The sequence below is a fragment of the Pseudopipra pipra genome, chromosome 2 (genome assembly GCF_036250125.1).
Source record: "Pseudopipra pipra isolate bDixPip1 chromosome 2, bDixPip1.hap1, whole genome shotgun sequence".
Classification (NCBI taxonomy): Eukaryota; Metazoa; Chordata; class Aves; order Passeriformes; family Pipridae; genus Pseudopipra; species Pseudopipra pipra.
This window is the reverse complement of record NC_087550.1, coordinates 85255877-85280804: the sequence shown is the minus strand read 5'-3', so window position 1 is coordinate 85280804 and position 24928 is coordinate 85255877. Positions and strand designations below refer to the sequence as shown.

Genomic DNA, 24928 nt, shown 5'->3' with positions numbered 1-24928 from the left:
TAAAGTCTGGATGGCCTAAAGACGCAGACACTGTTGCTCCAACCTTTGCCTGGAGTCAAAGGTACTGGAAATTTGTCCCTGAGGACACAGATGCCTAATTTTCACTGTAGACAGTGGAAAGAAGGTGGGATGCTGTTCATGGCTGCTGAAGGACACAAGACTCACTTCCTCACCTTTACCATAGTGATGAATTTAAGCATAAAGAGTCCTTCCTCCTCCTCCCTGTGGTCTGCTAATGAGTTAGAAGCTGCACATAGCAAAGACATGGACAGGGCATGGTTTCTTGGTGGTCCTGCCTTTTCCGGGGTAGTGCTTCAACCTTGTCCTACCCAGGCTGCTGCCTCTCAAGCTGATCTAAGAGCTGCCTTTGTGGATGAAAGGTGTTGGTCTAGAGTCACTTATGCTTCTCTGGGGATCTGGGCATCAGAGTAGAGGGCTTTGTGTTTTGACCTGTTCCAGTTAGGAAAAAAGGACAGAGATTCATGCAAAATGGGGAGTGCTGTGAGAAAACAGCTCAGGAATTTACCTTGTTTGCACAATTTTGAAGGGCTAGATAACAAATTAACAGGGCAAAAGGAGGAATGAGAGGAGGAGGAGGTGGAGGTTTCCTTTCTCCCTGTAACTTTCTAGTGGACAGGAACGCATATATTTTTTTGTGTTTCCCCAGCTTGTCTCTCACTATTGGGTTCTAGCAACAAAGCCCAGTTCTCTCGTTGCTCATATCTTCTCAGATGCTTGGTCTGAGGAGAGAGTTTTATCTCCCCCTTAAGTTTCTCTTCCAGGTAGGACATTATGAGCAGCTCTCCCGTGTCTGGGCTTTTCATGTCTAGTTTTAAACACTGCTGGTACCAGACATGAAGTAAGTTGGCTTTACTAAATGTATTTTAGGGCATTTTAAGCCTTCTTGTAGCCTACTGGTGTAGTTAAGTTGAAATTAAAATCTGATTTGCTTCTGTTTGAGAGGAAAATTGTTTTGCCTGCACCTTGATCTACTTTCCCTGAGGTCTCATGTACATTGGTGGGACTGGATCAGGTTGGAGAAATTTGAGGACTTTTTTTCTCCCGTGTTTTTCTTTGTAAAAAATTTCAATTAAAATTTTTGCTACTAAAACTCTATTTTTTCTTCTCAGTGTCACTGTACCCCATGTCTAACCATCACAGTAGCATTTTTACTTGGTACTGAATTTTATCACTGAACTTGCTTGTTGCAAATAAAGCCAGGGCTATTTCTTCATGATGCCATTGGCACACTGCAGTGTGTTTGGGCAACCTAAATCCCACCTAAATCCTTCTGCCTCAGGTTTCCTGCCGGCAGGTGCCAGGTTGCCAGAGGCACCTTGCTGACAGGCAGCCCCAAGCACAAGGACCGGGTGCAAAGGAGGGCTCCTGAGTGTGCCTCCCCATCCTCATTGCATCCTGCTCACAGCATTGTAAGCTTGGAGTAGCCATTGTGGTCTCATAACTCTAGAACCAAACACAGGGAACCAGTTTCAAGCTACCAGCAGGTCTAGGCTGCATTTTTCTTCCCAGGTCTTTTTATTGCCCAGTGACCTCGTTGGTGCTGCAGGCTGCCTCCTTAACAGTTCCCCCACTCTTAGGAGCTATTGTGGCTGCTGCCACTAGCTATACAACCTCCTCTCAGAGATTGAGCTGCCTGCTTGTTCCCAAAGACAGAAACTAGGTGAAGGTTGAGAGGACTTATCAGTAAGTCAGGGCAGGAGCAAACACACATATTGCCAGGGTGTTGCAAACATCCTCAGAACAAACACCCAAAATCCAGGGAATTCAGTTAAGGTTGTTTAAATCCTTAGTGGTATTTCTGTACATTACAGCATAGACTAAAGGTACACCATATTCAAAAAGAAAATACTGGGATGGAACACAGAAGTCTCATGCAACATCCAAAATAATTGTAAATTTTCAAAAATTCTCATAAACTTCTATATCATCTGGAAAATGAGTTGATTTCTCTCATACTGAGAGCATTGTATTTTGGTATGCGAAAGTGTTTAAATGTATAAAGTCCAGTTTAAGGCTCTATGACTGCTATCACTGTGACTAACAAACCAGAAATTTCACTCTGATCCACAGCTATAAATCAGACCTGCTTTTCCATCAATGCCCACATTGAGGCTTCTGCATCTGCCTGTTTGGGCTCTCTCAGGTGCTACCAGCCTCAAGCCTCTTCAGCACTGAATGCTTCAAAACCTGATAAGCTCCTTTTGGGTAAGCTCTCCCTTCTTTGTCTTTTGAACTCCACTCTGCCTTTTTAATGCAGACATTTATTTTGTGAGGAGGGTAAATCTTGGGCTTTTTCATGTCCCTGCTTCCTCATCTTGAAATCTGTTTATTATTATTTCTGCAAATACTGCAAAAGGTTATCCTCGCCTTGACTGCTTCTCAGGAGACATGCTTATTCAGGGCTTTAATAATTTATTTCCTTTAATCATTAATTTCCTGTCATTCCTTGGTTTTTGGGCTTCCTAAATCCCTCTTGAGAGATTGTGATCACAGAACTAAACTAAGAGCAACTCTCTTGGGATCTCTAGTAATTCCAGTGCAAACAAAGAAGAAATGAGACCCAAACTCAGACTTGAAAGGGTGGGTATTAGAAGGGTTTGGGCAGGGCTTGAGATTTCCTGATAGGGTATTTCTGTTGAGGTGAGACCTGTAAGATCACATCATTCAGCAGACTCTTCACATTACTAGGGTGTAAAGTCCTGTTGTAAAGAATAAAATATGGGATTTCAGTTTCATGGTTCCTTTTGAGTTCTCTGTTACTCATTTCAAATCCACATCAAAATAGATTTTAATTTTTTCTTTCTGTGTTTTGCCCATTAGTCCCAACATCTTCACACAGGTTTGCTTCACAAGACCAGAACCATGTCTGGCTGTACTTTATTCACTGTGACAGTATCCAGAGGCTGGCTGACTGCTTTTTATCACACCTCCATAGTCTTCACTTCCTAAGTAAATAAAGAATTAAAGTTGACTTTGTCTGATTTGTCCTCCTAGCTTTTTCTGTTTGAGATAGTTTCCCATTTATTTAATTTCATGAAGAGCACAGTAATACTTCTCTGTAACTGTTCTCAGCTGCTTTCTATCATGGTGGTGCAAAACCACACAGCCATCAAATAGTATCTTTTCTTTCTTACCTTCTCCTTTGTTCTCCTTCATCCCTTCTGGCATTTTGCCCTTTTCGTGCCTAGCTTTACGAACTGCTGCACAACTATTTTGCATCTAATCCACCTAGTTTTGTGATACTCTGTAAGAACTGATATATAAACAGCAGCCTGAACTGTGGCATCACTCTGAAGCACATGCAGCCCTGCCATCCTAGGACTCACCAGTGGGAATCACTCAGCTTAACGTTAACCTAATCTGGCTGCTATTGGTGACACAGCAAGTTTTGCTCTGTACCTACATGCTGCTCTGCCTCATGCAAAAGTGAGATAGCGAAAAAGGCGTATCTGGAAAATACATCCTTGCATGAAGAAGCACAACACTGCAACAGCCTGAAGTTTTATTAGTCCTGACCACAGTATGATCCCAGTTCCATGGCAGGTGACCCTCTAGGAATGCTGCCCTGTGGAGAAAGGGGAATTGCTCTTCTCTACCCATTCTTTTCATTGGAGTTTCAGTTTGCCATTCTTTAATCACTGTGTTTTAGTGTGTTTTTGGAAAAGGGAGATGAAGTAGGGGGCCTTTCTCTATCTCTCTGGGAAGGCTGAGAAGGCACTCTGCTTCCAAAAGTGCACCGAGGATTTGCATGTTTGCCTCTACATGCCATTCACTCACTTAATTACCTCCTTTCTCCTTACACAGAAAAGCTTTTTGAAGAGCTTCCCCAGGTTTCTGCGAGGTGCCCTCATGAGCGAATTTCACCACAGATGAGGGCCTGACAAGCTTTGTCGAACAAAACAGAAAATTAAGGTACTTTTTATGTATGTATATGTTTATAAATATTTATTTTAAGCTTTCTTGCATTAATAGATTTCAAATGCAGCAGAAGCATAGCACACACTGCTACTTGGCGCTTCCCCCCGCCTGTCCCTGCCCGCAGGCTCCTCCCGAAATCATGTCTCTTCAGTCCACTGAGCGGCTCACCTCTGCGCTTCGGGCAGCGCCACTTCACCAGAACCACCTCCCCTCCTCTTCCTCATCCCTCCCGTCCCTCCTTCACCCTCCTCAAACCTGCGGTCACTTGACCCGGGCGGGGCAGCCCCGTCCCGCCCCGGAGCGGGCAGTGTGGGGCCCCGGGCGAGCTGGGGAGCGCACGTCTTCCCGGAGAGCCGGGATGGAAACGGAATCGCCCCTCGGAGTGAGTAAAACAAGTGCGAAGCAGAGGGGAGGGTGGCATCCGGCTCCTCGGAGGGTCCGGGAGGCGAGGGCAGCGCGGGGCGGGGGTGGCCGTGTCCCTGGTGCCCGTAGTACCCCTGTACCCGGCGGGGCTGGCGGCGCCCTCCTCGCCGTGGCTGTTCGGATAGCTCTCGTCACAGCGCTTGCTGTGGTTCCCGTGAGGTTTTTTTAGCTTCTGGGTCGGCTGCAGCAAATGTTTTATTGATGTCATCGTCAATTGTTCATTAATTACATGTCTTTCCCGGAAACGCGTGAGGTTTGGCCGTGGCCCAGCGCTCCGGGTCGGCGGGGCAAAGCCAGGGGGAGAGCGAATCAGCCCGATGGTCTCGGTATCCCGAGGCTGGAGGATGGTGATCTCTAGCGGCTTTGCACCTTTGAATGTTTTATTGCTTGTTTATTGCATGTGTCCCGGTACTGCCCTCAAAATGTAATTGCTGCCTGCATGCAGAACACCCAGGAGGTCAGAAACCTAGCCTGAACAAGGGGAGGGAGGGTAGTTAGAGTGGGTGGATTCTGGCTGGAAGCCAGGTGCCCACCACAGTGTCTCTATCGCTCCCCTCCTCAGCAAGACAGGGGAGAGAATATAAGGAAAGGCTCCTGGGTCGAGATAAGGACAGGGGGAGATCACTCCCCAGTTATCATAACAGACAGAACAGACTCGACTTGGGGAAGTTATTGAATTTATTACCAATCAAATCAGAATAGGGTAATGAGAAATAAAAAGCAAATCTTAGAACACCTTTGCCCCACCCCTTCACTCTTCCTGGGCTCAACTTCACTCCTGATTTTCTCTACCTCTGCCCCCTGCAGTGCTGCAGGGGGGGTGGGGAATGGGATCTGGGGACAGTTCACATATTATCTCTGCCACTCCTTCCTCATCCGGGGGAGGACTGCTCACACTCTTCCCTACAAACTTCAATATTAGTCCTTCCCATGAGCTGCAGTTCTTCATGGTCTGCTCCAGTGTGGGTCCCTTCCGCAGGGTCACAAGTCCTGCCAGCAAACCTGCTGCAGCGTGGGCTCCTCTCTCCACTGGACCACAGTTCCTGCCAGGAGCCTGCCCCAGCATGGGCTTCCCATGGGGTCACAGCCTCCTTTGGGCATTCACCAGCTCCAGTGTGGGGCCTCACAAAGGCTGAAGGTGGATCTCTGCTCCGGTGCCTGGAGCACCTCATGCCCTTCCTTCTTCACTTACCTTGGCGTCTGCAGACTTGCCTTTCTCACATATTCTCACTCCTCTCTTTCTGGCTGCAGTTGCTGTTGCACAGCAACTTTTTTCCCTTCTTAAATCCGTTATCCCAAAGGCACTACCACCATTGTTGATGGGCTTACTCTTGGTCAGCAGTGAGTCCACCTTGGAGCCATGTGGCATTGGCTCTGCTGGACGTGGGGAAAGTTTCTGTCAGCTTCTCCTGCAAAGTACTTCTGTAGACCCCCACTGCCAAAACCTTGCCATGTAAACCCAGCACAGTATAATCACAGCAGCATGTGTAGGGTGGCTTGCCTATTTAGAAGAGGGAATGAAGACACAAGTTCTCCTTTGTGAAGTTTAGGATTTAGTCGTGAGAGGCAGTAGCTAATGGTTGCAGTTTCATTCCTCCAGGAAGGCCTTGGCTGTACCCTTAAAGGTTATATTACATGTCAAGCACAAGTCAGCAGCTGAGTTTAGAGATGACAGTGTGAACAGCTAGAGCTTGCACTGTGCAGGGGATCAAGCAAAAATCTGGTCCAGTCACTTTTGTACAGGACTTGATTAGCAGATGGTCAGGGTGCAGTTCCTGCCCTGCTGGTGGCTACCATCTCCAGCCCCAGGTGCTGCGGAAGGAGGTCGAAGAAAGAAGAGCATGAGATGTTGATCTCATCTCAAAACACGTCTGTGTTTGCAGGCCCACAGGATATCTTGATCTTGATGTTTCTGCTCTCTGCCGGCTTTCTCCCGGCCCAGCAGGACACTCCTTGTGAAGTGTCCTGGTCCCGCTTAGGCTGGGCGTTGATGGCAGCTTGTGTTAGGCTGAGAACCTGCTGCTTGTGGGTTTTGGCTGAGCAATGCCAATGGACCTGTTGTACAGCCTGTCAAAGCCAACTGCAAGGCTCAGTGCCTCTGCAGAGACTTCTTCAGCATGGGCCAGTGCTGGGCTGTCCTGAGTCAATGATAAACTGGTGAAAGGGACTAACATGACAGAAAAACACCTTTTTCTGTTAGCTGTGGGACTGTGCCTGCGTTAGCCCAAGCAAGGCAGTGAGAGCACACCATGGGAGGAGAGGATGGCAGCAGGTAAAACTGCACCCTCGGTCGCATCCTGGGAGTGTTTTCAGTGCAAAGGAGCTTATGTTGGGGCAAGGTGTGACTGCCAAATGGGGCTTATGGGTCTTGCTGCTCCCTGGTGGGCTGTGTGCCTGCTCTGAGGAGATGTGGATGGCCTTGGGGAACCTTAGAGAATTAGGCAGTCCCAAAGGGGGCTGCAGATCATAAGCAAGAGAGGAAAACCAGAGATTATAGTTAAGTTTCTAGCCGGCATACAGAACTTGCATAAGTGCTGCCATATGCTGGAGTGTTGCAGCCTCACAGCTCCTGTCAGCTTCAGAGCTGGAGAAGGATAGACACCATCCAGTCATTTGCAACTACTGAACACCAATGCCGTTTTAAGCACCTGAAGCCCCTGCCCACACTGATGCTACATGGTACAGAGACTAGAGTAGAGCAGCCATGGGTGAGCAGTGGTGCGCAGTCTGAGAAAGTATAAAACACAGCAAAAGGTGGCAAAATTAGCTGCAGACATATGTTGTCTGAACAAGGGATCTGCAGGAGGCAGTTCTTCATGTTAAATCACAGAGCCATGGATGAGTTGATCTGCCTGAGATCTGAATGTCTTTCCAAGAATAAGACTAGCAGATGTGGCATATAGAGACCATTTGCTTATGCAGGACAAAAAGGATCTGTGCTTTTTCTTTTTCCAAAATAAATCTGTGGGCATTTTTCCACTTGACTTTGCACTAGACCCATCAAATACATTTTTTTTAAAATAAGGAGACAAAGGAAGCAAGAGAGAGTTTAAACCACTTTTGTTCCTGCTTACGCAAAGGCCTTGTGTGTATGGATAACTTCAGAGGCAGCTGCTCTTCACTAGGAGGAAAATCCCAGATTACACACTGGACACGTGCAGCGTGTGTCACTGTGCCAGGGGTGCCAGGTATTTCCTTCATCCCACATAGTTCCATTCTAATCTAAACTGGGGTGACTGTACTCAGAGAGACCCATTCAAAGTCACACCAAAGGCACAGCAAGGCAGGCTAGGCAGGTGAATTATTGGCACATCTAAAAGCAGGTTTTATCTGTTACATGTGGTATGGACATAAAATTTAGGAATGCAATTCCTGAAGTTGCCAAAAAAAAAAAAAATCTATTGCACTGTGTTTAAGGAAATACTCTTCATATAAGCAGTATGGCTCAGCTGTATATTCAGGAAAAACAACCACCTCCTCAAAGTAATCTGAAGAACACTTTGGGGAGAAGCAATCTTGAATGAATGTGCTAAGATGCAGCAAAAGTGATCAGGGACTAGTGAAGGTGTTTGCAGAGTACAAAAGCTGCACAATTACATATCTGACTGCCATTACTGTAGAAGATAAGAAGGAATCATTCACGGGCACAGCTTTTTTAAAACAGATTAAAAAGAAAGGTCTGGTATTAATGAAAGTAGTCACTATGCCATGATCTAAAAGAAACCATCACACTAACTGTGGACAAATAGCTAAAGCCTTAAAAGCAGTGAGAAGAAGGAAGGCTCTGATCCCCAAACCACCACTTAAACTTCAGGAACATCCTAGAAAAAATGAAAAAAAGACATGAAGAGGTTATCTTCATGTTCTGCATCGTCCAGGAAATCATAAATTGAAAAATGAACAGAATAACTCTAGTAGGCACTGGTGATGCCATGATTTCTCATCTGGGTTTCATCCACTGGCACTCCTGCATGACCATTGCAAATTTTGCAGAAGATCCCTGTGCTGGTTTAAAGGTAAACCAGCAGGGGAAATGAACTCAACTCAAAAGAGAGATTATAAGTCAGAATAACAATTTAATAAAATAATACAATAAGTACGATTATACAGACAAACAATTGGTTTTAACCCACAAACCCCAAATATATAACCCAGCACCCTGGGGCATGAAGAGAGTGGTGTTCTTTGGGCCCCCTGAGTCCAAAGGAAAAGGAGAGGGGAAAACCTGTTGGTGAGAGTGCTGTTGCAGTCTGGTCAAGAGTGGTGATTGCAGTCTGGTTGAAAAGTGGTGGTTGCAGTCTGGTTGAGAGCGGTGGTCTGCAGTCTTCCTCTGGATCTCACAAGTGGTTAAAAAGGTCCCAAGACTCCAAGATTATATATTCTCCAGTTCAGGCAGGAATGCTCAGTACCTCCCTCAGGGCGGGGGGGTTCCTTAATGGGTGTGAGGACAAGAGCAACTCCTATCTCGCAGGCCTCTTAGCACCTAGTTTATAGCCTGAGGAGTCAGACTCTATGTGCAGATGGTGTAAATGGTTCATTGATAACAGTTTCTGGGAAATGGCTTGGAAGGCTATAGAATACACAGTTTTGGGTTACACCCATCCAGTGATGAACTGGTTTCAGCTATCCTAACTAGGACAATCCCGGAGAGGCCTGTATCCAAGAAGAACAGTTCCAGAGTAATTTTCAGGAGGATCTGAGCAAACTGAAGTACTTATGATCATGGACTCATAGGGGTGATAAGAACAGATCAAGAGATAAGAAGATGAAGGTTTTCCTCTTTGACCCCAGAAGCCAGCATGACCTGCAAATACAGTACCCTGACATCTTTGTAAAGGCTTTTCATGGCAGTACTGTTGTGACACCCAATTTGATCCTTTAAGGTAAGTATTCTCCAGGGACTTGAGGGGAGCAGACCCAGCTACTGTCCCAGCCCTGCCATCAGTCCCCTTGCCGTGCGCCGGGGACTGCAAAGGGTAAAGGAATGGACGTGGTTTCACTCTGGAGGTAGGTTACTCCTTGTGATTTCACAATAGCCAGTGTAGACAGTAATTTCTTCATACCAATGAAACTGCATATATTTGTCTTGGCTCTGCTTTTTTTTTTCACTTGGTAAATTTACAAAACTGAAGATAGAGCCCTCCCTTGGCATTGTGCTGAGAGACAATGTCATCAAAAGAAGCCTATGTTGTGGCTGAGAAACTCTTGATGTTTTGCTGCAACTACCTGAGAGAAGGATTGACAGTTTTTTGCATCTATAAATCCATTCTGCACAGGTGAAATGTCATTAATTCAACCACAGTATACGGAATGGTTTATGTTTTTTCTTTTCCCAGAAAACCCTATGAAGTCCCAGAGCAGGCAGGCACTAATGCAAAATGCCTTTGCAGACCTTCATTCACATGTGCTGTGAAAATGGCCAATGGATGTCGCGATTACCAGAGGAGCTCTGGGATATTCCCCTCTATAACTTAGCTCTTCCAGGTAAAGATTAACTTTTGCTCTCCACTGTTTTGTTAGCTTGTCACTTAAGCATTGGAACATCCTGTTTGTCCCATTTTATGATGGCTATGTTTACAATTTGGGTCAACGTGTGGGAGAAGGGCTTTGGGGAAGGGCCTGTGTGATGTTATGTGTGTGTGAATGATTTTGGTCTGTAATGTTTGGGGTTTCTCAGAGGGGAGAGGGAAAAAAGGAAAAAAAGAGGCACTTTTTTTCAATCCCTCTGCATCGTCTTGCCAGATCAGTTTTAATAATCTAAGCATTTGCTTATCTGGGCATTGATGAAATTTTCCTAATTAATTCTTGCCACTTCCTATGTAATGAAATGGTTCCAAAAGGAGAGAAATAACATTTTGCCTTATTATTTGTTTCTTTGTACTGCTTAAAAGAGGCTGTGAAGGTATGGAAAAAGGAGAATTGAGACTTTTAATTGACATGTTTTTATTTATGTAGACTGTGCTACATGATCCTGCTTGCAAAAACTGCATTTATCCTACCATGTGTAGATGCAGCTAAGTGACACCTGTGTATCATTAGCCTTTCTTTGGTCATAATGTTGCTTCTTCCTGCTACCTTGACATTTTTTCACCCTCATTCTGTCAAAGAAGTTACAGTATAACAGTAACTTGGGAACATGGGGAGGCACTGGAGGGCTGTGAGCTCTCCCTGTGCCTCCACATCAAAAATGGTACAAAAGAAATGTCTAGCCCATGTTTTCTCTCATATCTGTAGATGTGACAGGTAGTTTGGGTGGAAAGCAGCACAGTGTGTAGATTAATGTTTTGTGTAAGCTACAGGATCATAGGTTAATTTTAGGAAAGACATATATTGAGAAACAGTATGAAGTCTAGTCTTCAGTGAGTGGAGCGCTAGGAGGACTCAAGAACTGTAGATGTTTGGGTTTGTTTCCATTAAAATTTAAACCTATAAACTTATCTCAAGGTGACTTCTTAGATATGTAATTTGAGTTAATGTTAGCTACAGAACAAGCACACGTCTGTTTAGGATAAAGCCTATATAATAGGACCCAGGATAGATGTTATTAAAAAACCCCTAGAATTTCTCATTTAACCATCAAGAGAAGAAAATATGTATCTGTCTTTGGAAAGAAGAAAGAAAGTATTAACCTCCTATTTTCTGTTTTTCTTTTTGTTCATCTTGCAAAAATCCTTCAAATAGTCAGTTGCATGCTCGGTGGGGTTTTGTTTTTGGAGAGAAGGAATCATGTTGTTTCTAAAAGGCTTTCACGGTGGTGTTTCTTGGACATTGTAGAAAGTGGAGAACCTGCTGATGTGTGCTTTTGACTTTCTGGCTCTCCTCCTAATGGTGACCTTGTTATTCTTGCAAATGTTTGTTTTCTTGTGAGTATGCCTGCAGGGAGAACAGGCATGAAGAAAAGAATAGTTGAAGGCAAGCCCATTGCAGCAAACATTGGAGGACTTTTACAGAGCATTGCAGGCTATTAGCTTGGAATATTTTGGTGGCTGTCCAGCTGACCTACAAAACTGATCTAGCCCAAGTCAGAACAAAAACAGATCAAGACCAACCAGGTCAAGACAGCTCTGGCAGGTTTTTGAAGGGAGGAAACACACTTTGGAAGTGGAAGTTTATGTCATAGAAGTCATGCAAGAAACATGAATGTGACAGAGTGCATTCTGAAAGCGTGATGAGGAGGCAGAGGCAAATCTCAGTAATTAGTGTTGTGCTTGCACCAGATCCAGCACAGTTCCTCTGGGGAGGTGTTGATTCGAGCTCTGAAGCTACCTGGCTTGGTGCTAGCTCACTATCTTTGCATCATATTTGTTGTGTCATGGGTATATCCATCTTCCTTTCATTACTGTAACTCACTGACATCACAAGAACAATCCTAAGTAAAAGATTACTATCTTTTTGCTGTTTGGCATCAGTGGATGCAACGCCCATTGATGGAATCCTGCTCACCTCTCTCAGACTTGGATTTTGTCCATGGGTGTTTAATTACTCCTACATGTTCTAAGACATACTTCTTTGATTACATGCCCACAATATCGATCTTCCATCTGCAATGAGGTTGGTTTGGGTGTCTCAAGCAGGAAAATAGATGGAAAGTGGATTTTAAAAGGTGAAAAAATAGAGTAAGACATTAAACTATTATTGACAGTTTAAAAGAATTCAAAAACAATCTTGTCTTTTTTTCTTTGGCTATTAGAAATACTGCCATAGGCACCAGTAAGACTGACCATTCAAAAAGGCAGTTCCTAGCAACAGTAAACAATTTGTTTGAAGCCAGACCTAAAATCCCAAAATATGCATTTGCAGACACTCTGTAAAGATCCAAGCAAGTCACTTGACTGAATTGTTGGCTTTTCTTTTTGATGCTTTATAACACTGAAAGAAATAACGGAACAGACAAAGCTAGCAAAATCACTGGTTTCCTGAAGAAATTGCGAGTTGTAATAGTTTCATCTAAGTATGATGCAAGAGATGTGTCAGATTTATTAAGACTTCAAAGAAATCAAATATTTGGGCAGCCTGTACTTGGCTCTGTTGCTTAGGCTGCCCCTGTGCTGGAAAGAGTCAGATAATTTTTGAAGTGCATAGAAGATGGATTTTTTTTCATCTATCACACATAAACTTGCACTTGAATTTACCTCTGAAACCTTCAAGCACCCACCTCTTACGTTGGTTTTGTAGGGTATTGAGGGTTTAGGTCAGGAGGGCTTGTTTACCAGATATTTAAGATATAAATGTTTAAAGTGCCAAGTTAGGAGTTGGTCCAGTCAAGAATGTAAGAAGATTAATTTCTGCTTTCAGTCATATTTTCCTGTGCAGAGATGATGGGATTGGAGAATGAAATCCTGCATTTGGACAGCTCTGAAAACAGGACAAATTCTAGATAAATTCAGCCTTCAGCTATTCTCTGAAAAAAAAAGAAGTGGGTTTTCACATCAAGATTATTATTTCAGTGAAAGATGCTATTTGAAACAGGCCATTTTATTGTGGTTTTGGGCAAGCAATGATGTGTAGTTTAGATGGGGACTATTTTCTTGGAAAATCTTGATGCCTTCACAAAGATTTCACACTAAGCTTATTAATGTCAAGTGAGCAACCTCTGTAAAAGAGCCCACCTTTTTGCCATAACGACATAGGCTGTCAGACAACATAAGTGTGTGATTTACAAATGGGGTGGTGTATCATGTATGCACATGCAATATAACTGTGGAATGTGGTCTTTAGTAGTTAAGAAATGAGATTTTCTGTACATCTATTTTTGTATTCTACAGGGAGTCATGACACTATGACCTACTGTTTGGATAAAAGATCTGCTGTTAGTGGCAATGAATCCAAGGTGGTGAAGTTTTTAAACAAATGTATGCCCTGCATTGTGCGCCCCATTATCATGAAGTGGTCTATCACACAGGTAAATGTCATTTAGCATTCTCTTCATGTTTTGGCAAAGTTGAAGCTTGTGCTGCAGGGCTGAGAGTGGCCAAGCTCCGCCATGATGACAGAATAGCCTGCTGCCCAGAAATCTGAGCTCTCCTCAGATGCTGTGCTTGGGTGTTGTGGTTTAACCCCAGACAGCGACTCAGCCCCACACGTCTGCTTCTCACTGCCTCTGCGTGGGATAGGGGAGGGAACTGGAAGGGTAAAAGTGAGAAAACTCCTGGGTTGAGATAAAGATGATTTAATAGGTAAAGCAAAAGCCATACATGCAAGCAAAGCAAACCAAAGGATTAATTCACCACTTCCCATTGTTTTTCTATTGTACTTTGTTCAGAAGGTAATGCTTGTCATTTTTCTATCACTGTTGTGTGAGATGTCAGTTGTTTTCCCCATCCATACTGCGTGAGTATTTCATCCAGCAGCGGAATCAGAAGAATCCCTCAATGAAGGAATTTTTTTCCCCATAAAGATTAAGAGAATGAAGGTGTGTTCCTTCATGTTAATTTTTTTAAATGTCCAAATATTAAGATAGTAGTTAGCTCTTTGTTCCATACAAATGTATGTTAAAAACAAAATTGGGGATCGTGATTTAAGCTAGAGATTTCGAAGATTCTTCCAAAGAAGAGACTTTCCTGACATGAAAGAGGTGCCAAAAATCTGTATGCTTTTCTTCTTACTGAAGGAGTAGTTCATTATTATGGAATTAAAACTGAAAAATTGATAAATTTTAATAAGTATGCCTAAGTTTTTATTGTGTTTGTGCAGCTCTGGTAGACTGGAATCTTAGACACTACCAGGGTATGTGTAATGGCAATGATGAGCTGATGTGGAAAGGCACTTGCTTAGCACAGTCTTATTTACCTTGAACTGCTTTTTGCTTTGGGACTCAAGCCAATGAAAGATTTAGGTATCTCCTCACTTGTAGGTTTCTGTCTGGCGAAGTGACACTGTTGGTGACAAACAATCTCCTAATATCATTATTGTGATTTCTGGTCCAAATCCAGTGTGACAAGTGGGAAGGGGCCCACTGCTCACAGGAAAGAGGCACAGCTGCAATCCTACTCTCCTTACCTCTGTGGTGCTCCAGTTATCTTTGTGAGGAGGTAACTCCACCCACTGGTATCCAGAACACACGTGAAGGAGCCCTACTAATGGTAGGACCCACAGGTTCTTGGATGGCCCAGTGCCCAGGAGGAGGTGCCTGCTTGAGCCCTGGCTGTTATGGGTGTCAGTCTAAAGGCCCAAATCTTTCCTGTGTAACTTCCACTCGTGCTCTGAATGCCTGCAGCACCGAGCAGCATTGCTTCCCAGGGCTTCCTTTTAAATTTTGCCCTTTAGGGGGCAATGTTCACACTGGCTGATTCAGTATCCAAACCCAGGTGACTCATTAGAGAGTCTAGTTTGTCTGGTTTTCCCATGCTGTCAACAGAAAGAAATTGACTCATCTAAAGGGCAATTTCCAGCAGCTGTTTCACCTGATGCTCTTTCTGGCTAGAAAGGTTATATGTGACCTACAGCCACACACATTCCCATCTCCAACATGCTCCAAGCAAAGGGGCCTGGATCACCCCTTCAACTATTCCAGCCTGGTGTAGCCCCAGCAGGCACAGAGAGAGCTGTTGGCCAGACCGACCGCACCATCTGAATCCTAGGGCACGTGGGGCTGGCCTGTCTCAGCCCAGAACCACAGGCACAGCCTGGGGAGATAAAATTCTTGTCCAAAAACCAGGAAGTTAGGTGGTTGAAGCTAGGCAGGGTGAGCATCCTGCCATGTGTCATAAGTTCTGTCTCAGCCCTAAAGCTGTGATTGTGGTTATTCAGGAGCAATGCCTTGTGTTGAATCCTTTCTGGCTTATATCAGTCCCGTGTATGCTTTCTGAAACCTGCTAGTGTTGTACATAGAAGGTTGAACTGAGACAAATTAGTGTTTAAACATATTTAATTAAATTGATTCTGTTTTCTTACTCAAAGAGAATCTTAATAGATGTAAAACACATACCATTTGGGACTTTTTGCCCCAGAAACAGCTTTCTCACCTGTTCCATTCAGCCCTCAAATCCAGAGGAAGAGGTTTGAGGGAAGTGGAAATAGAGGACTACCTCTGTTTTGTAGGACTTCTACAGGTTAATTTAAACTTTATAAGAAACTTTATCTTGAAAAAGAGCAATAATCACTAGTTTTTTCTATTTTTGTTTTTCCTTCTTTTGAGGATGAGTGAGCTCTGCAGAGACAACCACAGTAAAGTCTTTGATCTAATAAAATAAATGCAGCATTTCTAAGGTGCTGATCCTGCAGTTGTTGTTCATATGAATAATTGTGTGACGAGTGATCATGTATTTATGCACAGGTTAATGGATCTTTTGCTTTCAGAACACAACAAGGGCAGTGCTCTGAAATTAATCTAATCTGTACCTGCAGTATACTCTTCAGGGAAATTTTAATTCCTCTTGTTAAGAGAGTGAGATACTTCAAAGCTGCAACTTGGTGCCATAGAGTGACATTTTAAAGACAAAAGACCTGAGAAAAATGTCATAGGGCTGACTTTGTACACCTTTTTCAGCTTTCTAAACTAAAGAAACAAATCCCTTCCAAGCTCTCAGGACCTTTGTTTTCTGTTTCACCTTTCAGGTCCTGACTGTGACAGAGCAACTTGAGGCTGGAGTTAGATACCTGGATTTCAGGATTGCCCACAAGGCTAACGATCCGTCTATGAATTTGTACTTTGTGCATATGGTTTACACAACTGTTACTGTACAGGTATTTTTCTTACCTTTGTGATGGCTATAAAACCAGTGCTGTTTCTTTTATTTATAATCCATCATAATCTGAAAATGCTGGTCCAAGGTCTTTTAAGTAGGGTATTTGTTTTCCTTATGTGAGGACTTCAAACTAGAGAAAATCAGCAGGAAATTAATTTCAGCAGCTGCACTTGATACTGGAACATCAATGAGCTCCTCGTCCTCAAACCAGTCATGCCTGCTCTCCACTGCCCCTACCAAATGCCTGAAGTTGTGGGGTTTATCTTATGTTGTCCCAGGATGATACCCAGGGCAATGCTGTTTTCCTGGTAGGGGGAAAAGTTATTAAAGAGAAGAAGGCATTAAAAGCCTAATAAAAATCACAGAAACACCTTTTTTTCTTAAAAAAAAAAAAAAGAAATATTTCACTGAAAGACTGAGAGATCTGGATCCTATGATCAAATGACAGCTGCTGTGAAGCAACTGCTGTGAGCTGGTCTTTGCATGTGCTCTGTCATCTTGGAATACTTTACATCTTCTTTCCGTTTGTTGGGACCTGTACAGCCAGGCACAGTCAGCTAATAAAGCTTTTAATTTGCAGAGTAACTGGCTACACTTCAGTTTCAGACTCATGAATCTGAACTCTTCATGTGTTGAGACTTCATGGTGTCTGGCACACTCCTGTAAACAGATGTAATGTCTGTACTTTGCTAGTTATGTGTGATCTTCATTTAGTTCTCATTGCCCATACCAAAGGGGGAAAATGAGTCCTGTTATGTTTAAGCACAGAACTTTTCCCTGTTTTTGAGTTTGCCACTGACATGTTGGTTGTCCCTAAAGAAGCTTGGGGAGTTAGGTTTACTGCTAACCTGCCTATAGGCAGTAGGATATTCACGGATATTATCAAAATACAAAGCTGGTAAGTCTAGTGTGCCAGAACCACATCCAGAGCAAACTGGCACAGATCTGTGAAAGTAGGTTTTCCTGGGACACATCTCTCTGGAACCCCTTTTGGGCAGTCTGATGGCCCCCTCCAGAAATCTATACTGATTTTCATGATTGTGATTGTGAGTCTACTCCACCATCAATGCTCTGTTGATTTTATGCCCTTTCCCCTGCATAGCAGAGATAACTTTATAAGTTTCCATAACTCTCTCCTCTAGGATACTCTGTGGAAAGTATTAAGGTGGTTGGAAGCTCATCCTCAGGAAGTTGTTATCTTAGCCTGCAGGAATTTTGATGGATTAACCAGGAGACTTCACAGTCATCTTGTTGCCTGTATAAAAGAGATTTTCCAGTGTAAACTGTGTCCCAGGAATGTAAGTATGAGATCCTTTTTTTCTCCTTGTTTAAAGAATGATATATTACAGTGAGATCTACGATTTCAAATTTTTAGATATATTTTACTTTCACGGAGTTTTTAACCTAGGAAAGGTAACATTTGCTGCATCAGAGATAGGTGTTTACCTAATAAAATTGAGGAGATAAAGGAAACCTACATTCCACAGTGAGAAGGTGTGCTGGTTTAAAAGTAGACAGGTGGGAGAAATGAACCCAACTCTAGAGATTGTAAGTCAGAGTTACAATTTACTAAAAATAAATCACAATAAATGCAATGATACAGAGAAAAACTGGTTTTAACCCACAAAACCAGATGTATAACCCCACACCCTGGGACAAGAACAGAACAATGTTCATTGGCCCCTGTGCTGAGCATCACCGTGGGCCCCCTAGGTGCAAAGCAAAAGGAAAACCTGTTAGTCCAGGTGATGGTTGCAGTTCTGCTGACATAATGATCGCAGTCTTGTAGAGAGTGGCAGTGGCAGTCCTGTTGGAGTTCTGGTCCTCTTCTGGATCCAATGGGTGGTACCAGAAATCCCAAACCCCAAGATTATATATGCTCAGGTTCAGGTGAGAATGCCCAGTACCTCTGCCAGGGCAGGAGTTTCACAATGGGTGATTTAATTCTGTGAGTCATGGGATATTTTTTTGTCTGTGATGGTCTAGGTGTTGCAGCTGCCTATTATGTCAGTCCAGTATGGCCCATTAGCAAAGATGACCCCTCAGGCTGAGTCTCCCCAGAGCTGAGTCATTAGGTGTGCCCTAGGCAGCTACTGCAAATGACCCATTATTAGCAGTCCATCAGAAATGACACAGAGAGTGTAGAATACACACAGTTTTGATTGTACCCACACAGTAATAAACTGGTCCTGGCCCCTGTAACTAGGACAGAAGAGGGAATTAAATTTGACTGGTCATATATGTTGATGAACAGTTGTGGGACAATAGTAGAGACATAACTGTCATCCACTGTCCTGTGTGAGAGAAAAGGAAAGGAAAGGAAAGGGGAAAGGAAAAGGAAAGGAAAGAGAAAAGGTATGTGTGTTATAAATATAGTACAAGAATGTTTATAGAATTTAAAGAACCCATTTTCTGCCTTTTCACAGCAATAATTATAAATGAATTTTTATGCTATTTATAATAGTTTAGGTTGGAAGTGACCTCTGGATGTCATCTGGTCCAACACAACCATGCAAAATAGGACTAACTTCAAAGTTATGTTGGGCTGTGTCCTGTCCATTCTTGACTATCTCCAAACACGGAGATTCCACAATCTTTCTATACAACATTTGTTCCAACATTTGGCCACTCTCACAGTGTTTTTCTTCTCTATCTGATCAGAACCTCTCTTGCTGTAGCTCCTGTCTGCCAACTGCCATCCTTTGCTACACATATCTTTGGAGTCTTCTCTACATCTCCCCGTTAGGTATTTGCAGACAGCAGTAAGACCTGTCCAGTCTTCCCTTTTTCATGCTGAACAGACTCAGCTCCCTCAGCCTGTCCTTGTGTGTCATGCTCTAGCCTCTGCTCACTCTGGTTGCATGCTGCTGGACTCATCCACCACATCAATGGCTTTTTTGTAGTGGGGAAGCCCAGGCTGGAAACAGTGTTTGAGATGCAGTTCCACAACTGCTGAATAGAAGGGAAGAACCCCTTTTCCTGACTGCCTCCTGTACCTCTGCTAATACAGCCCAGTTTACAGCTGACCTTTGCCACATGGGCACACAGCTGGCTCACGTTCAGCTTGATGTCTACAAGAACCTTCAGGTCCTTTTCTGCAAAGCAGATTTCTAGCCAGCTGTCCCCAGTCTGTCCTGGTGTGTAGGGTTAGTCCATTCAGGTGCAGGACTTTGCATTTTTCTTTGCTGAGCTTCATGAGGTTTCTGTCAGCCAGTTGAGGTCCCTCTTAACGGCACCTCAGTTCATTTCTGGTGGCATTGACTTTTTTTTTTTGTGGAGCTGACCTTCCAACCAGATTTTCAGTCATCCAAACTTCCAGAAAAGCCTTAATTTAAATCATCGGAAAATATTTGATTGATAGATTTTAGAAGTTGAGATTTTTAGTTTCCTCTGCCCCCCCCCCCCCTTTTTTTTTATGAGGTATGGGAGCTTTTAGTAGTTAAACAATTAACATTTCAAAGATGCACAGGAACAGAGGGTTTTCTCTGGAGATGTAAGTGGTACAGGAGAATGATGACCCTGTTTGTGATTCAAATCCAGCCTTTGAAGCTGGTGTATAAGTAACAGTGAGTATTACCATTTCAAAGCATTTAGTACAGCAGAGTTAAAATAGAACAATTCTCAGCAAAACTAGGGGATTCTGAATATTCAGGCCTCAGCTGAATAACTGAAGACCTGAGTGACACTGTTCTATTGTTTCCCCAAATAATTTGAGTGTGTAAGTTGTGGATGAGCAGAGTGATACTGGAGAAGATGGTCAAATTTGCTTTCAGATACATGGCCAGAAAAAGCGTTAACTGCGAAAGGGGTGAGCTGCTGCTGATAGTTCGTTGAACGAAGGTGTTGAAAGAATGGTTTGAGATCACTTCACCAAAGAAAGAACATTTCTGAATTGTGTCCAGGGGAAGGGAGGAGTGGCACTGCAGAAAAGACAAGCCAAGTACTTCCCTTGAGCAGGAAGACTTTATCTGTATGGAGTCTGTGACCAGCACAATGGATCTCATCATTTTTGCTGGTGGTACCATTGCAGGTTTGGCAACTGTGGGATTTTCCAGGATCACAGATTCAGATTTAATATCAAATATCAAAGTGTTTACTCACTTATTCTAAAATAAACTGCTATCTATTGTCTTTCAATACTGCATCTCTGTCATTATAGAAGAGTAAGTGTCAAAGTGTTTATGAAGCAGCTGCTAGGTTGAGGTCTGTATGTAGTACTGGCACAGACCACAGCGTGACAATATTACATTGTGTTTAAAATTTTAATTGCCTTAACTATTCAAGGTGTCTTCCTTTGATCTGGATTACTAGGGTTTAAAAATCCCTTGTCAGACACGTACAGTTTCATTTCTGCTTTGTTTGCAAAATATGCACCTGTGCTCATGTACACATTTCTAATAGCTTTTTTTTTCTGCTTTTACTCCACAACTTTTTATTTGTTTGTTTGCTTAAGAGGTTCTAGCTTTAGAAAGGCAGCGGAGTAAAGCAAAAACTTCAGTCAAACACAGAGTTTTGTAGTTTTAGTAGCCTGTGCCTTAATTTTACAGTATTTTCTGACCTAACTGAGGCTTGCATTCTGTTTTTCTTGGATGAAGTAAGAGGGATTGCCATGTTCATTCAACCCTTGGCTTTCTTCAAATATTTACGTAAATAATTTTCAACTGACTTTGGCTTTTATTTTAATTAATAAGTTAATTGGAATATCAAAAAGCCACCATTTCCTTTTCATAAGCAACAGACATAGCTTTTAACCACAATATTCTTAAAAAAAAGAATGCCTGTTAAGTATGTTGGTTTTGCAAATTAAATTAGTCAGAGGGTCTCAATTCTCTCCCATGGTAACTTCTGAGGGTTGGAAAATGTCATTTCATATTGAAATACTTAAATTTAACAGACCTGTTTCAGCCCATCTGTCTGTCAGAGGTTTCTGACCCAAGTCTTCCTCTCTCTCAATTCAAAATGTCTGGAGCATCCCAACTTCAGAAACCTTCCACTTAAAGAAATCAGAATTAATGTAGCTCTTGGAGACTGACATTTAGTCTTATCAAGTTTTAAGCAGTTCAGTTTTCTTTAATGGCTACAGTGCCAAATATGCATCAATGTGGGGCATTTGCCAAAATGATTCCTGCTTTTCTTCATCTGTGTCTGCATTCCTACAGCTGCGTGTAGGGCTTTGTCTCCTTGTCCATGGATGGTCTGTGTCTTCCTCTCTCAACAAATTTTCAGCAGTGGCTTGTGCACAAGGGCTGACACAGGGATGGTTATGCAGGTGTAAGACCTTCAGTTATGTACATTATCATAGTTGAATTGAGAAAAGGAGGAATTTGCTGAAGTAATCAGGCTCCTGTTGCCCCTGCAGTTTGTAACCCAGCCCCTGACCTACCAGGCTGCTTGTTTAAAAGCTTTATCTGAACTGAATTTGTGCCAAGGTAATGTCACACAACAGTATTCGAACTTTGGGAACGCTGCTGTGTTGCTGACTTCAACCCGAGCATGCTTTATTTTAGGTGATGCCAACACTGAGGACCATGTGGCAGCTGGGCCATCAGGTCATAGTCTCGTACGAAGAGGACATGGAACTGAAGGAGCACTGTGAGCTGTGGCCTACGATCCCATACTGGTGGGGAAATAAAACATCCACTCGTGCTCTTATCCGGTATTTAGAGCACATGAAGCGGAGGGGCCGTCCAGGTAGGCACAGGGAGTTGCTTGGAAGAAAGAAGGGGTGCTTACAGCAGTGCAAAACAAACAGGAAACTGGGTGATTGTAACCTTATGAGGTATAACCCCTTTGTGCATGCTGTGTGCCCGTGGTTGCTGAGTGCTCTGCCCACCAATGGGTGAGTGCAGTGTTCATCTGTGGTGGTGTGTCAGTGCACAGACTATATAAATTGTGGCAGCCACATCCCTTATGTGATCCCACGGAGAGGAGGCCCTCAGCACAGACCGGCTCACTGGCCCTGTTGTACCCACCTCACGGGTAGGATGCAGCTTCCTCAAGTCCAGAGCTTGCTGCTTTAGGCAGCACAGATGATGAGAGAAATGCGTTCTGCTACCCTTGTGAAAAGAAACTCCTACGAGGTTTCTCTGAGGGGAGACCTTATTGCTCTCTATGACTTCCTGAAAGGAGGTTGTAGCAAGCCGGGGTTCAGCCTCTTCTCCCAGGCAACAAGTGACAGGATAGAAGGAAATGGCCTCAGGCCTGTGCCAGGACAGGTTCAGGTTGGATATTTGGAAGAATTTCTTCACTGAAAGGGTGGTTAAGCATTGGAATGGGTTGCCCACAGTGGTAGTGGAGTCACCACCCCGTAAGTGTTCAAGAAACAACTGGATGTGCCACTTAGTGCTGTGATTTAGTTGTCGTGGTTTGATGTTTGGTCAAAGGTTAGACTCTATCTTGGAGGTCTTTTCCAACCTTACGATTCTATGGATACAAGAACAGTACGTGGAGAGTGTAGTTGCACCAGCAAATAGTAGCACTTAAGCATGCTTTTGTAGTATAATCTGAGAGAAATTCAGCTCATAACATCTCATGTAGCTTTTGATGGGAACGCACAGGGTGATAAAGGGGAAAGCTGCTTCGAAAGTGCTTCCCAGCCAAAGGAAAATGCTCATGTGGTGCACCCTTTGTTTCCATCCATCATGGGGGAAGGCTAAGCATTTGGAAGCAACCCTCACAGAAACAAACATAATTTACAAAGGAAAAGTAGTTAGACAAATTTACCTAAACTGGAATGGTTAGATAACCAAGTGTGGCTCAGGAACTGTTTACTACAGCATGAAGTTGCAACAAGGGGAGACAGTCTACTGAATCAGTTGTAGGAATATGAAACAATACAGGAAGAGTGTGAAGTTTAAGTATTTTAATGCTTCCCACTGGAACAAGATCTGAAGCTAATGCAATACTGAGCAGTTTCTGTTCTCCTTAAAAGAATATTTAATGTGTCACTTTCTGATTTTTGTTTCAGGAAAATTCTTTGTAGCAGGGATTAACCTTACCGAAAACTTAGGGTATATTCTCCTACACCCATTTGGATCGTTGAAGAAAATGACACTCCAGAGTCTTCCATGCTTGAAAATCTGGATAAAGCAGCAGTATCCAGGACCAAAAAAAGAATGTATTAACATAATTGCTGGAGACTTTATAGGAAACAATGATTTTGTCAAAGATGTGATAGAACTTAACACAAAAATTAATCCTCCATTAGACTGTCAAAATAGAGGAGCTGGAACAAATAACATTTCATTCTTTGCTTCTTAATCTGTGAAAAGCTAAAAAGGCTTTGTCTGCATTTAATGTGCTCTTCTGTAAACATCCTGAATCCCATAAAGGTCTATTTAACTTAAACCAGGGATGCTTTAAAGGCTCAGTAAGAAAAGGTCTCTCAACATCATCTGAGTTTCAAGACCTTTGGACCTTGCTGAAGTCTCCAGAAAATTATGGTATAGGTGTAATTTATTTGGAGATGTTTTGATTCTGTAGCAGCAGGCAATATTGAAAGTCCCAACAACTTAATCTTATTTTACATAGGACCAAGAAGGAGAAATATGCCAGTAGCAGCATGAATTATTTAGTGATTTTATCTTTCTTATAAGGATATTCTGCATACTTGCATCCCCAATTCTTACTCTTTTATATCAGTGTGAAACTGACTTGTCTGTTTTCATATTTTAAAAGGAAGTTTAAAAATATTTTTGATATATCAAAGGTACTGTATTGACAATCCAATTTGACATGATTTTATGTATACACCAATGTGTTGAGTATCAGTTGTGAACTGCCTTACCAACAGAGTAGTCACAAAATTATTTATGATTTGTAAACAGTATGTGTACTTGCACACTTACTCATGCCAGTTCTGAAGTGATAAAGATACCAAAACTAGGTCCCTAGTCAGTTTTGTCTGTGTCAAATGTTTTATTAGGTGTTGCCAAAGTATGTCTTACACTGAAAGTAAACAGAGGAAACAAATTCCTTACCTAAACTCAAACTGCTCTAGAAATGCAGGTTCTTCACTTCTGTCATGCTCATTTGGGGTTTCACATCTGATCTTTGATTTAGCTATTTTAGTAGCTCTATAATTATTTTCCCTCTCACTAAGTAATTTTTGCTTATGTGACAAGTAAGGGGTTTATGCTGTTTGCTATTGCATATTAATTCTATTTTTCTAAATGAACTGTGCAATAACAGATGATCACGAAGGCAAGAGAAATAGCAAGCATCAGAACTAAACCAAAAACAGTCGTTGTGTAAAACTGACTATGCAGCTTCATCTATATACCTCACTTTTTAGATGCACTTTATATGCAAAAGCTAAGTTCAGATGTTTGACAAGATGCTAATGTTTGCAGAAGTCTTAAATCAATTGCTACTTACCATTGTATCAAACTCTCTCTAAACTGCTCAGCATGAAAGGGTAAGATGCAACCTCTTCATGGAATCTCTTGCAATTGCAGAATACACAGGAGTAAAAATTAAACATTACATTTATGAGGAAGACTTCCTAAATGCTTTTTTACAGTGCTTTGCATCCTGTTCTTACTCTATGTACTTCATAACGAGTAGTCATTCAGTTTTTGTTATGTTACAGGTACTCAGAAGAACTCAGAATGTTCTTCTGCCTATCTTTTGTACCCTTGTTACTCTAATAAAACTTGATCTCTCTGTGTAATATGGACTGCAATAGCTTTGTTTCTCCTTTCCTGATATTGACTGTTTTATTGGTTCCCAGTAGTAATTCATAACTCAAGTAATAGATCAGTTGTGATTGGTTTCTTTTCTTTTGTTTTCCTTTGTGGAAAGGTTTGTTGTACCCTAAATGTCTTCTCCAAGACTGACACAGTAATAGGTATTTTGGATAAATTACTGTAAGCAAGAAA

The 24928-nt window shown here is 42.6% G+C and overlaps 1 protein-coding gene across 1 annotated transcript; it reads left to right on the top strand.

The window, feature by feature from the left end:
* The first annotated feature begins 4031 nt into the window (after positions 1-4031).
* Positions 4032-24720, top strand: PLCXD1 (phosphatidylinositol specific phospholipase C X domain containing 1). Its single transcript, XM_064646218.1, has 7 exons — positions 4032-4321; positions 9699-9846; positions 13128-13264; positions 15919-16047; positions 17192-17347; positions 21557-21740; positions 23017-24720. Exons 2-7 carry the CDS (start codon positions 9741-9743, stop codon positions 23307-23309), a joined length of 1005 nt encoding a protein of 334 aa, XP_064502288.1. The 5' UTR covers positions 4032-4321; positions 9699-9740; the 3' UTR covers positions 23310-24720.
* Positions 24721-24928: the final 208 nt, after the last annotated feature.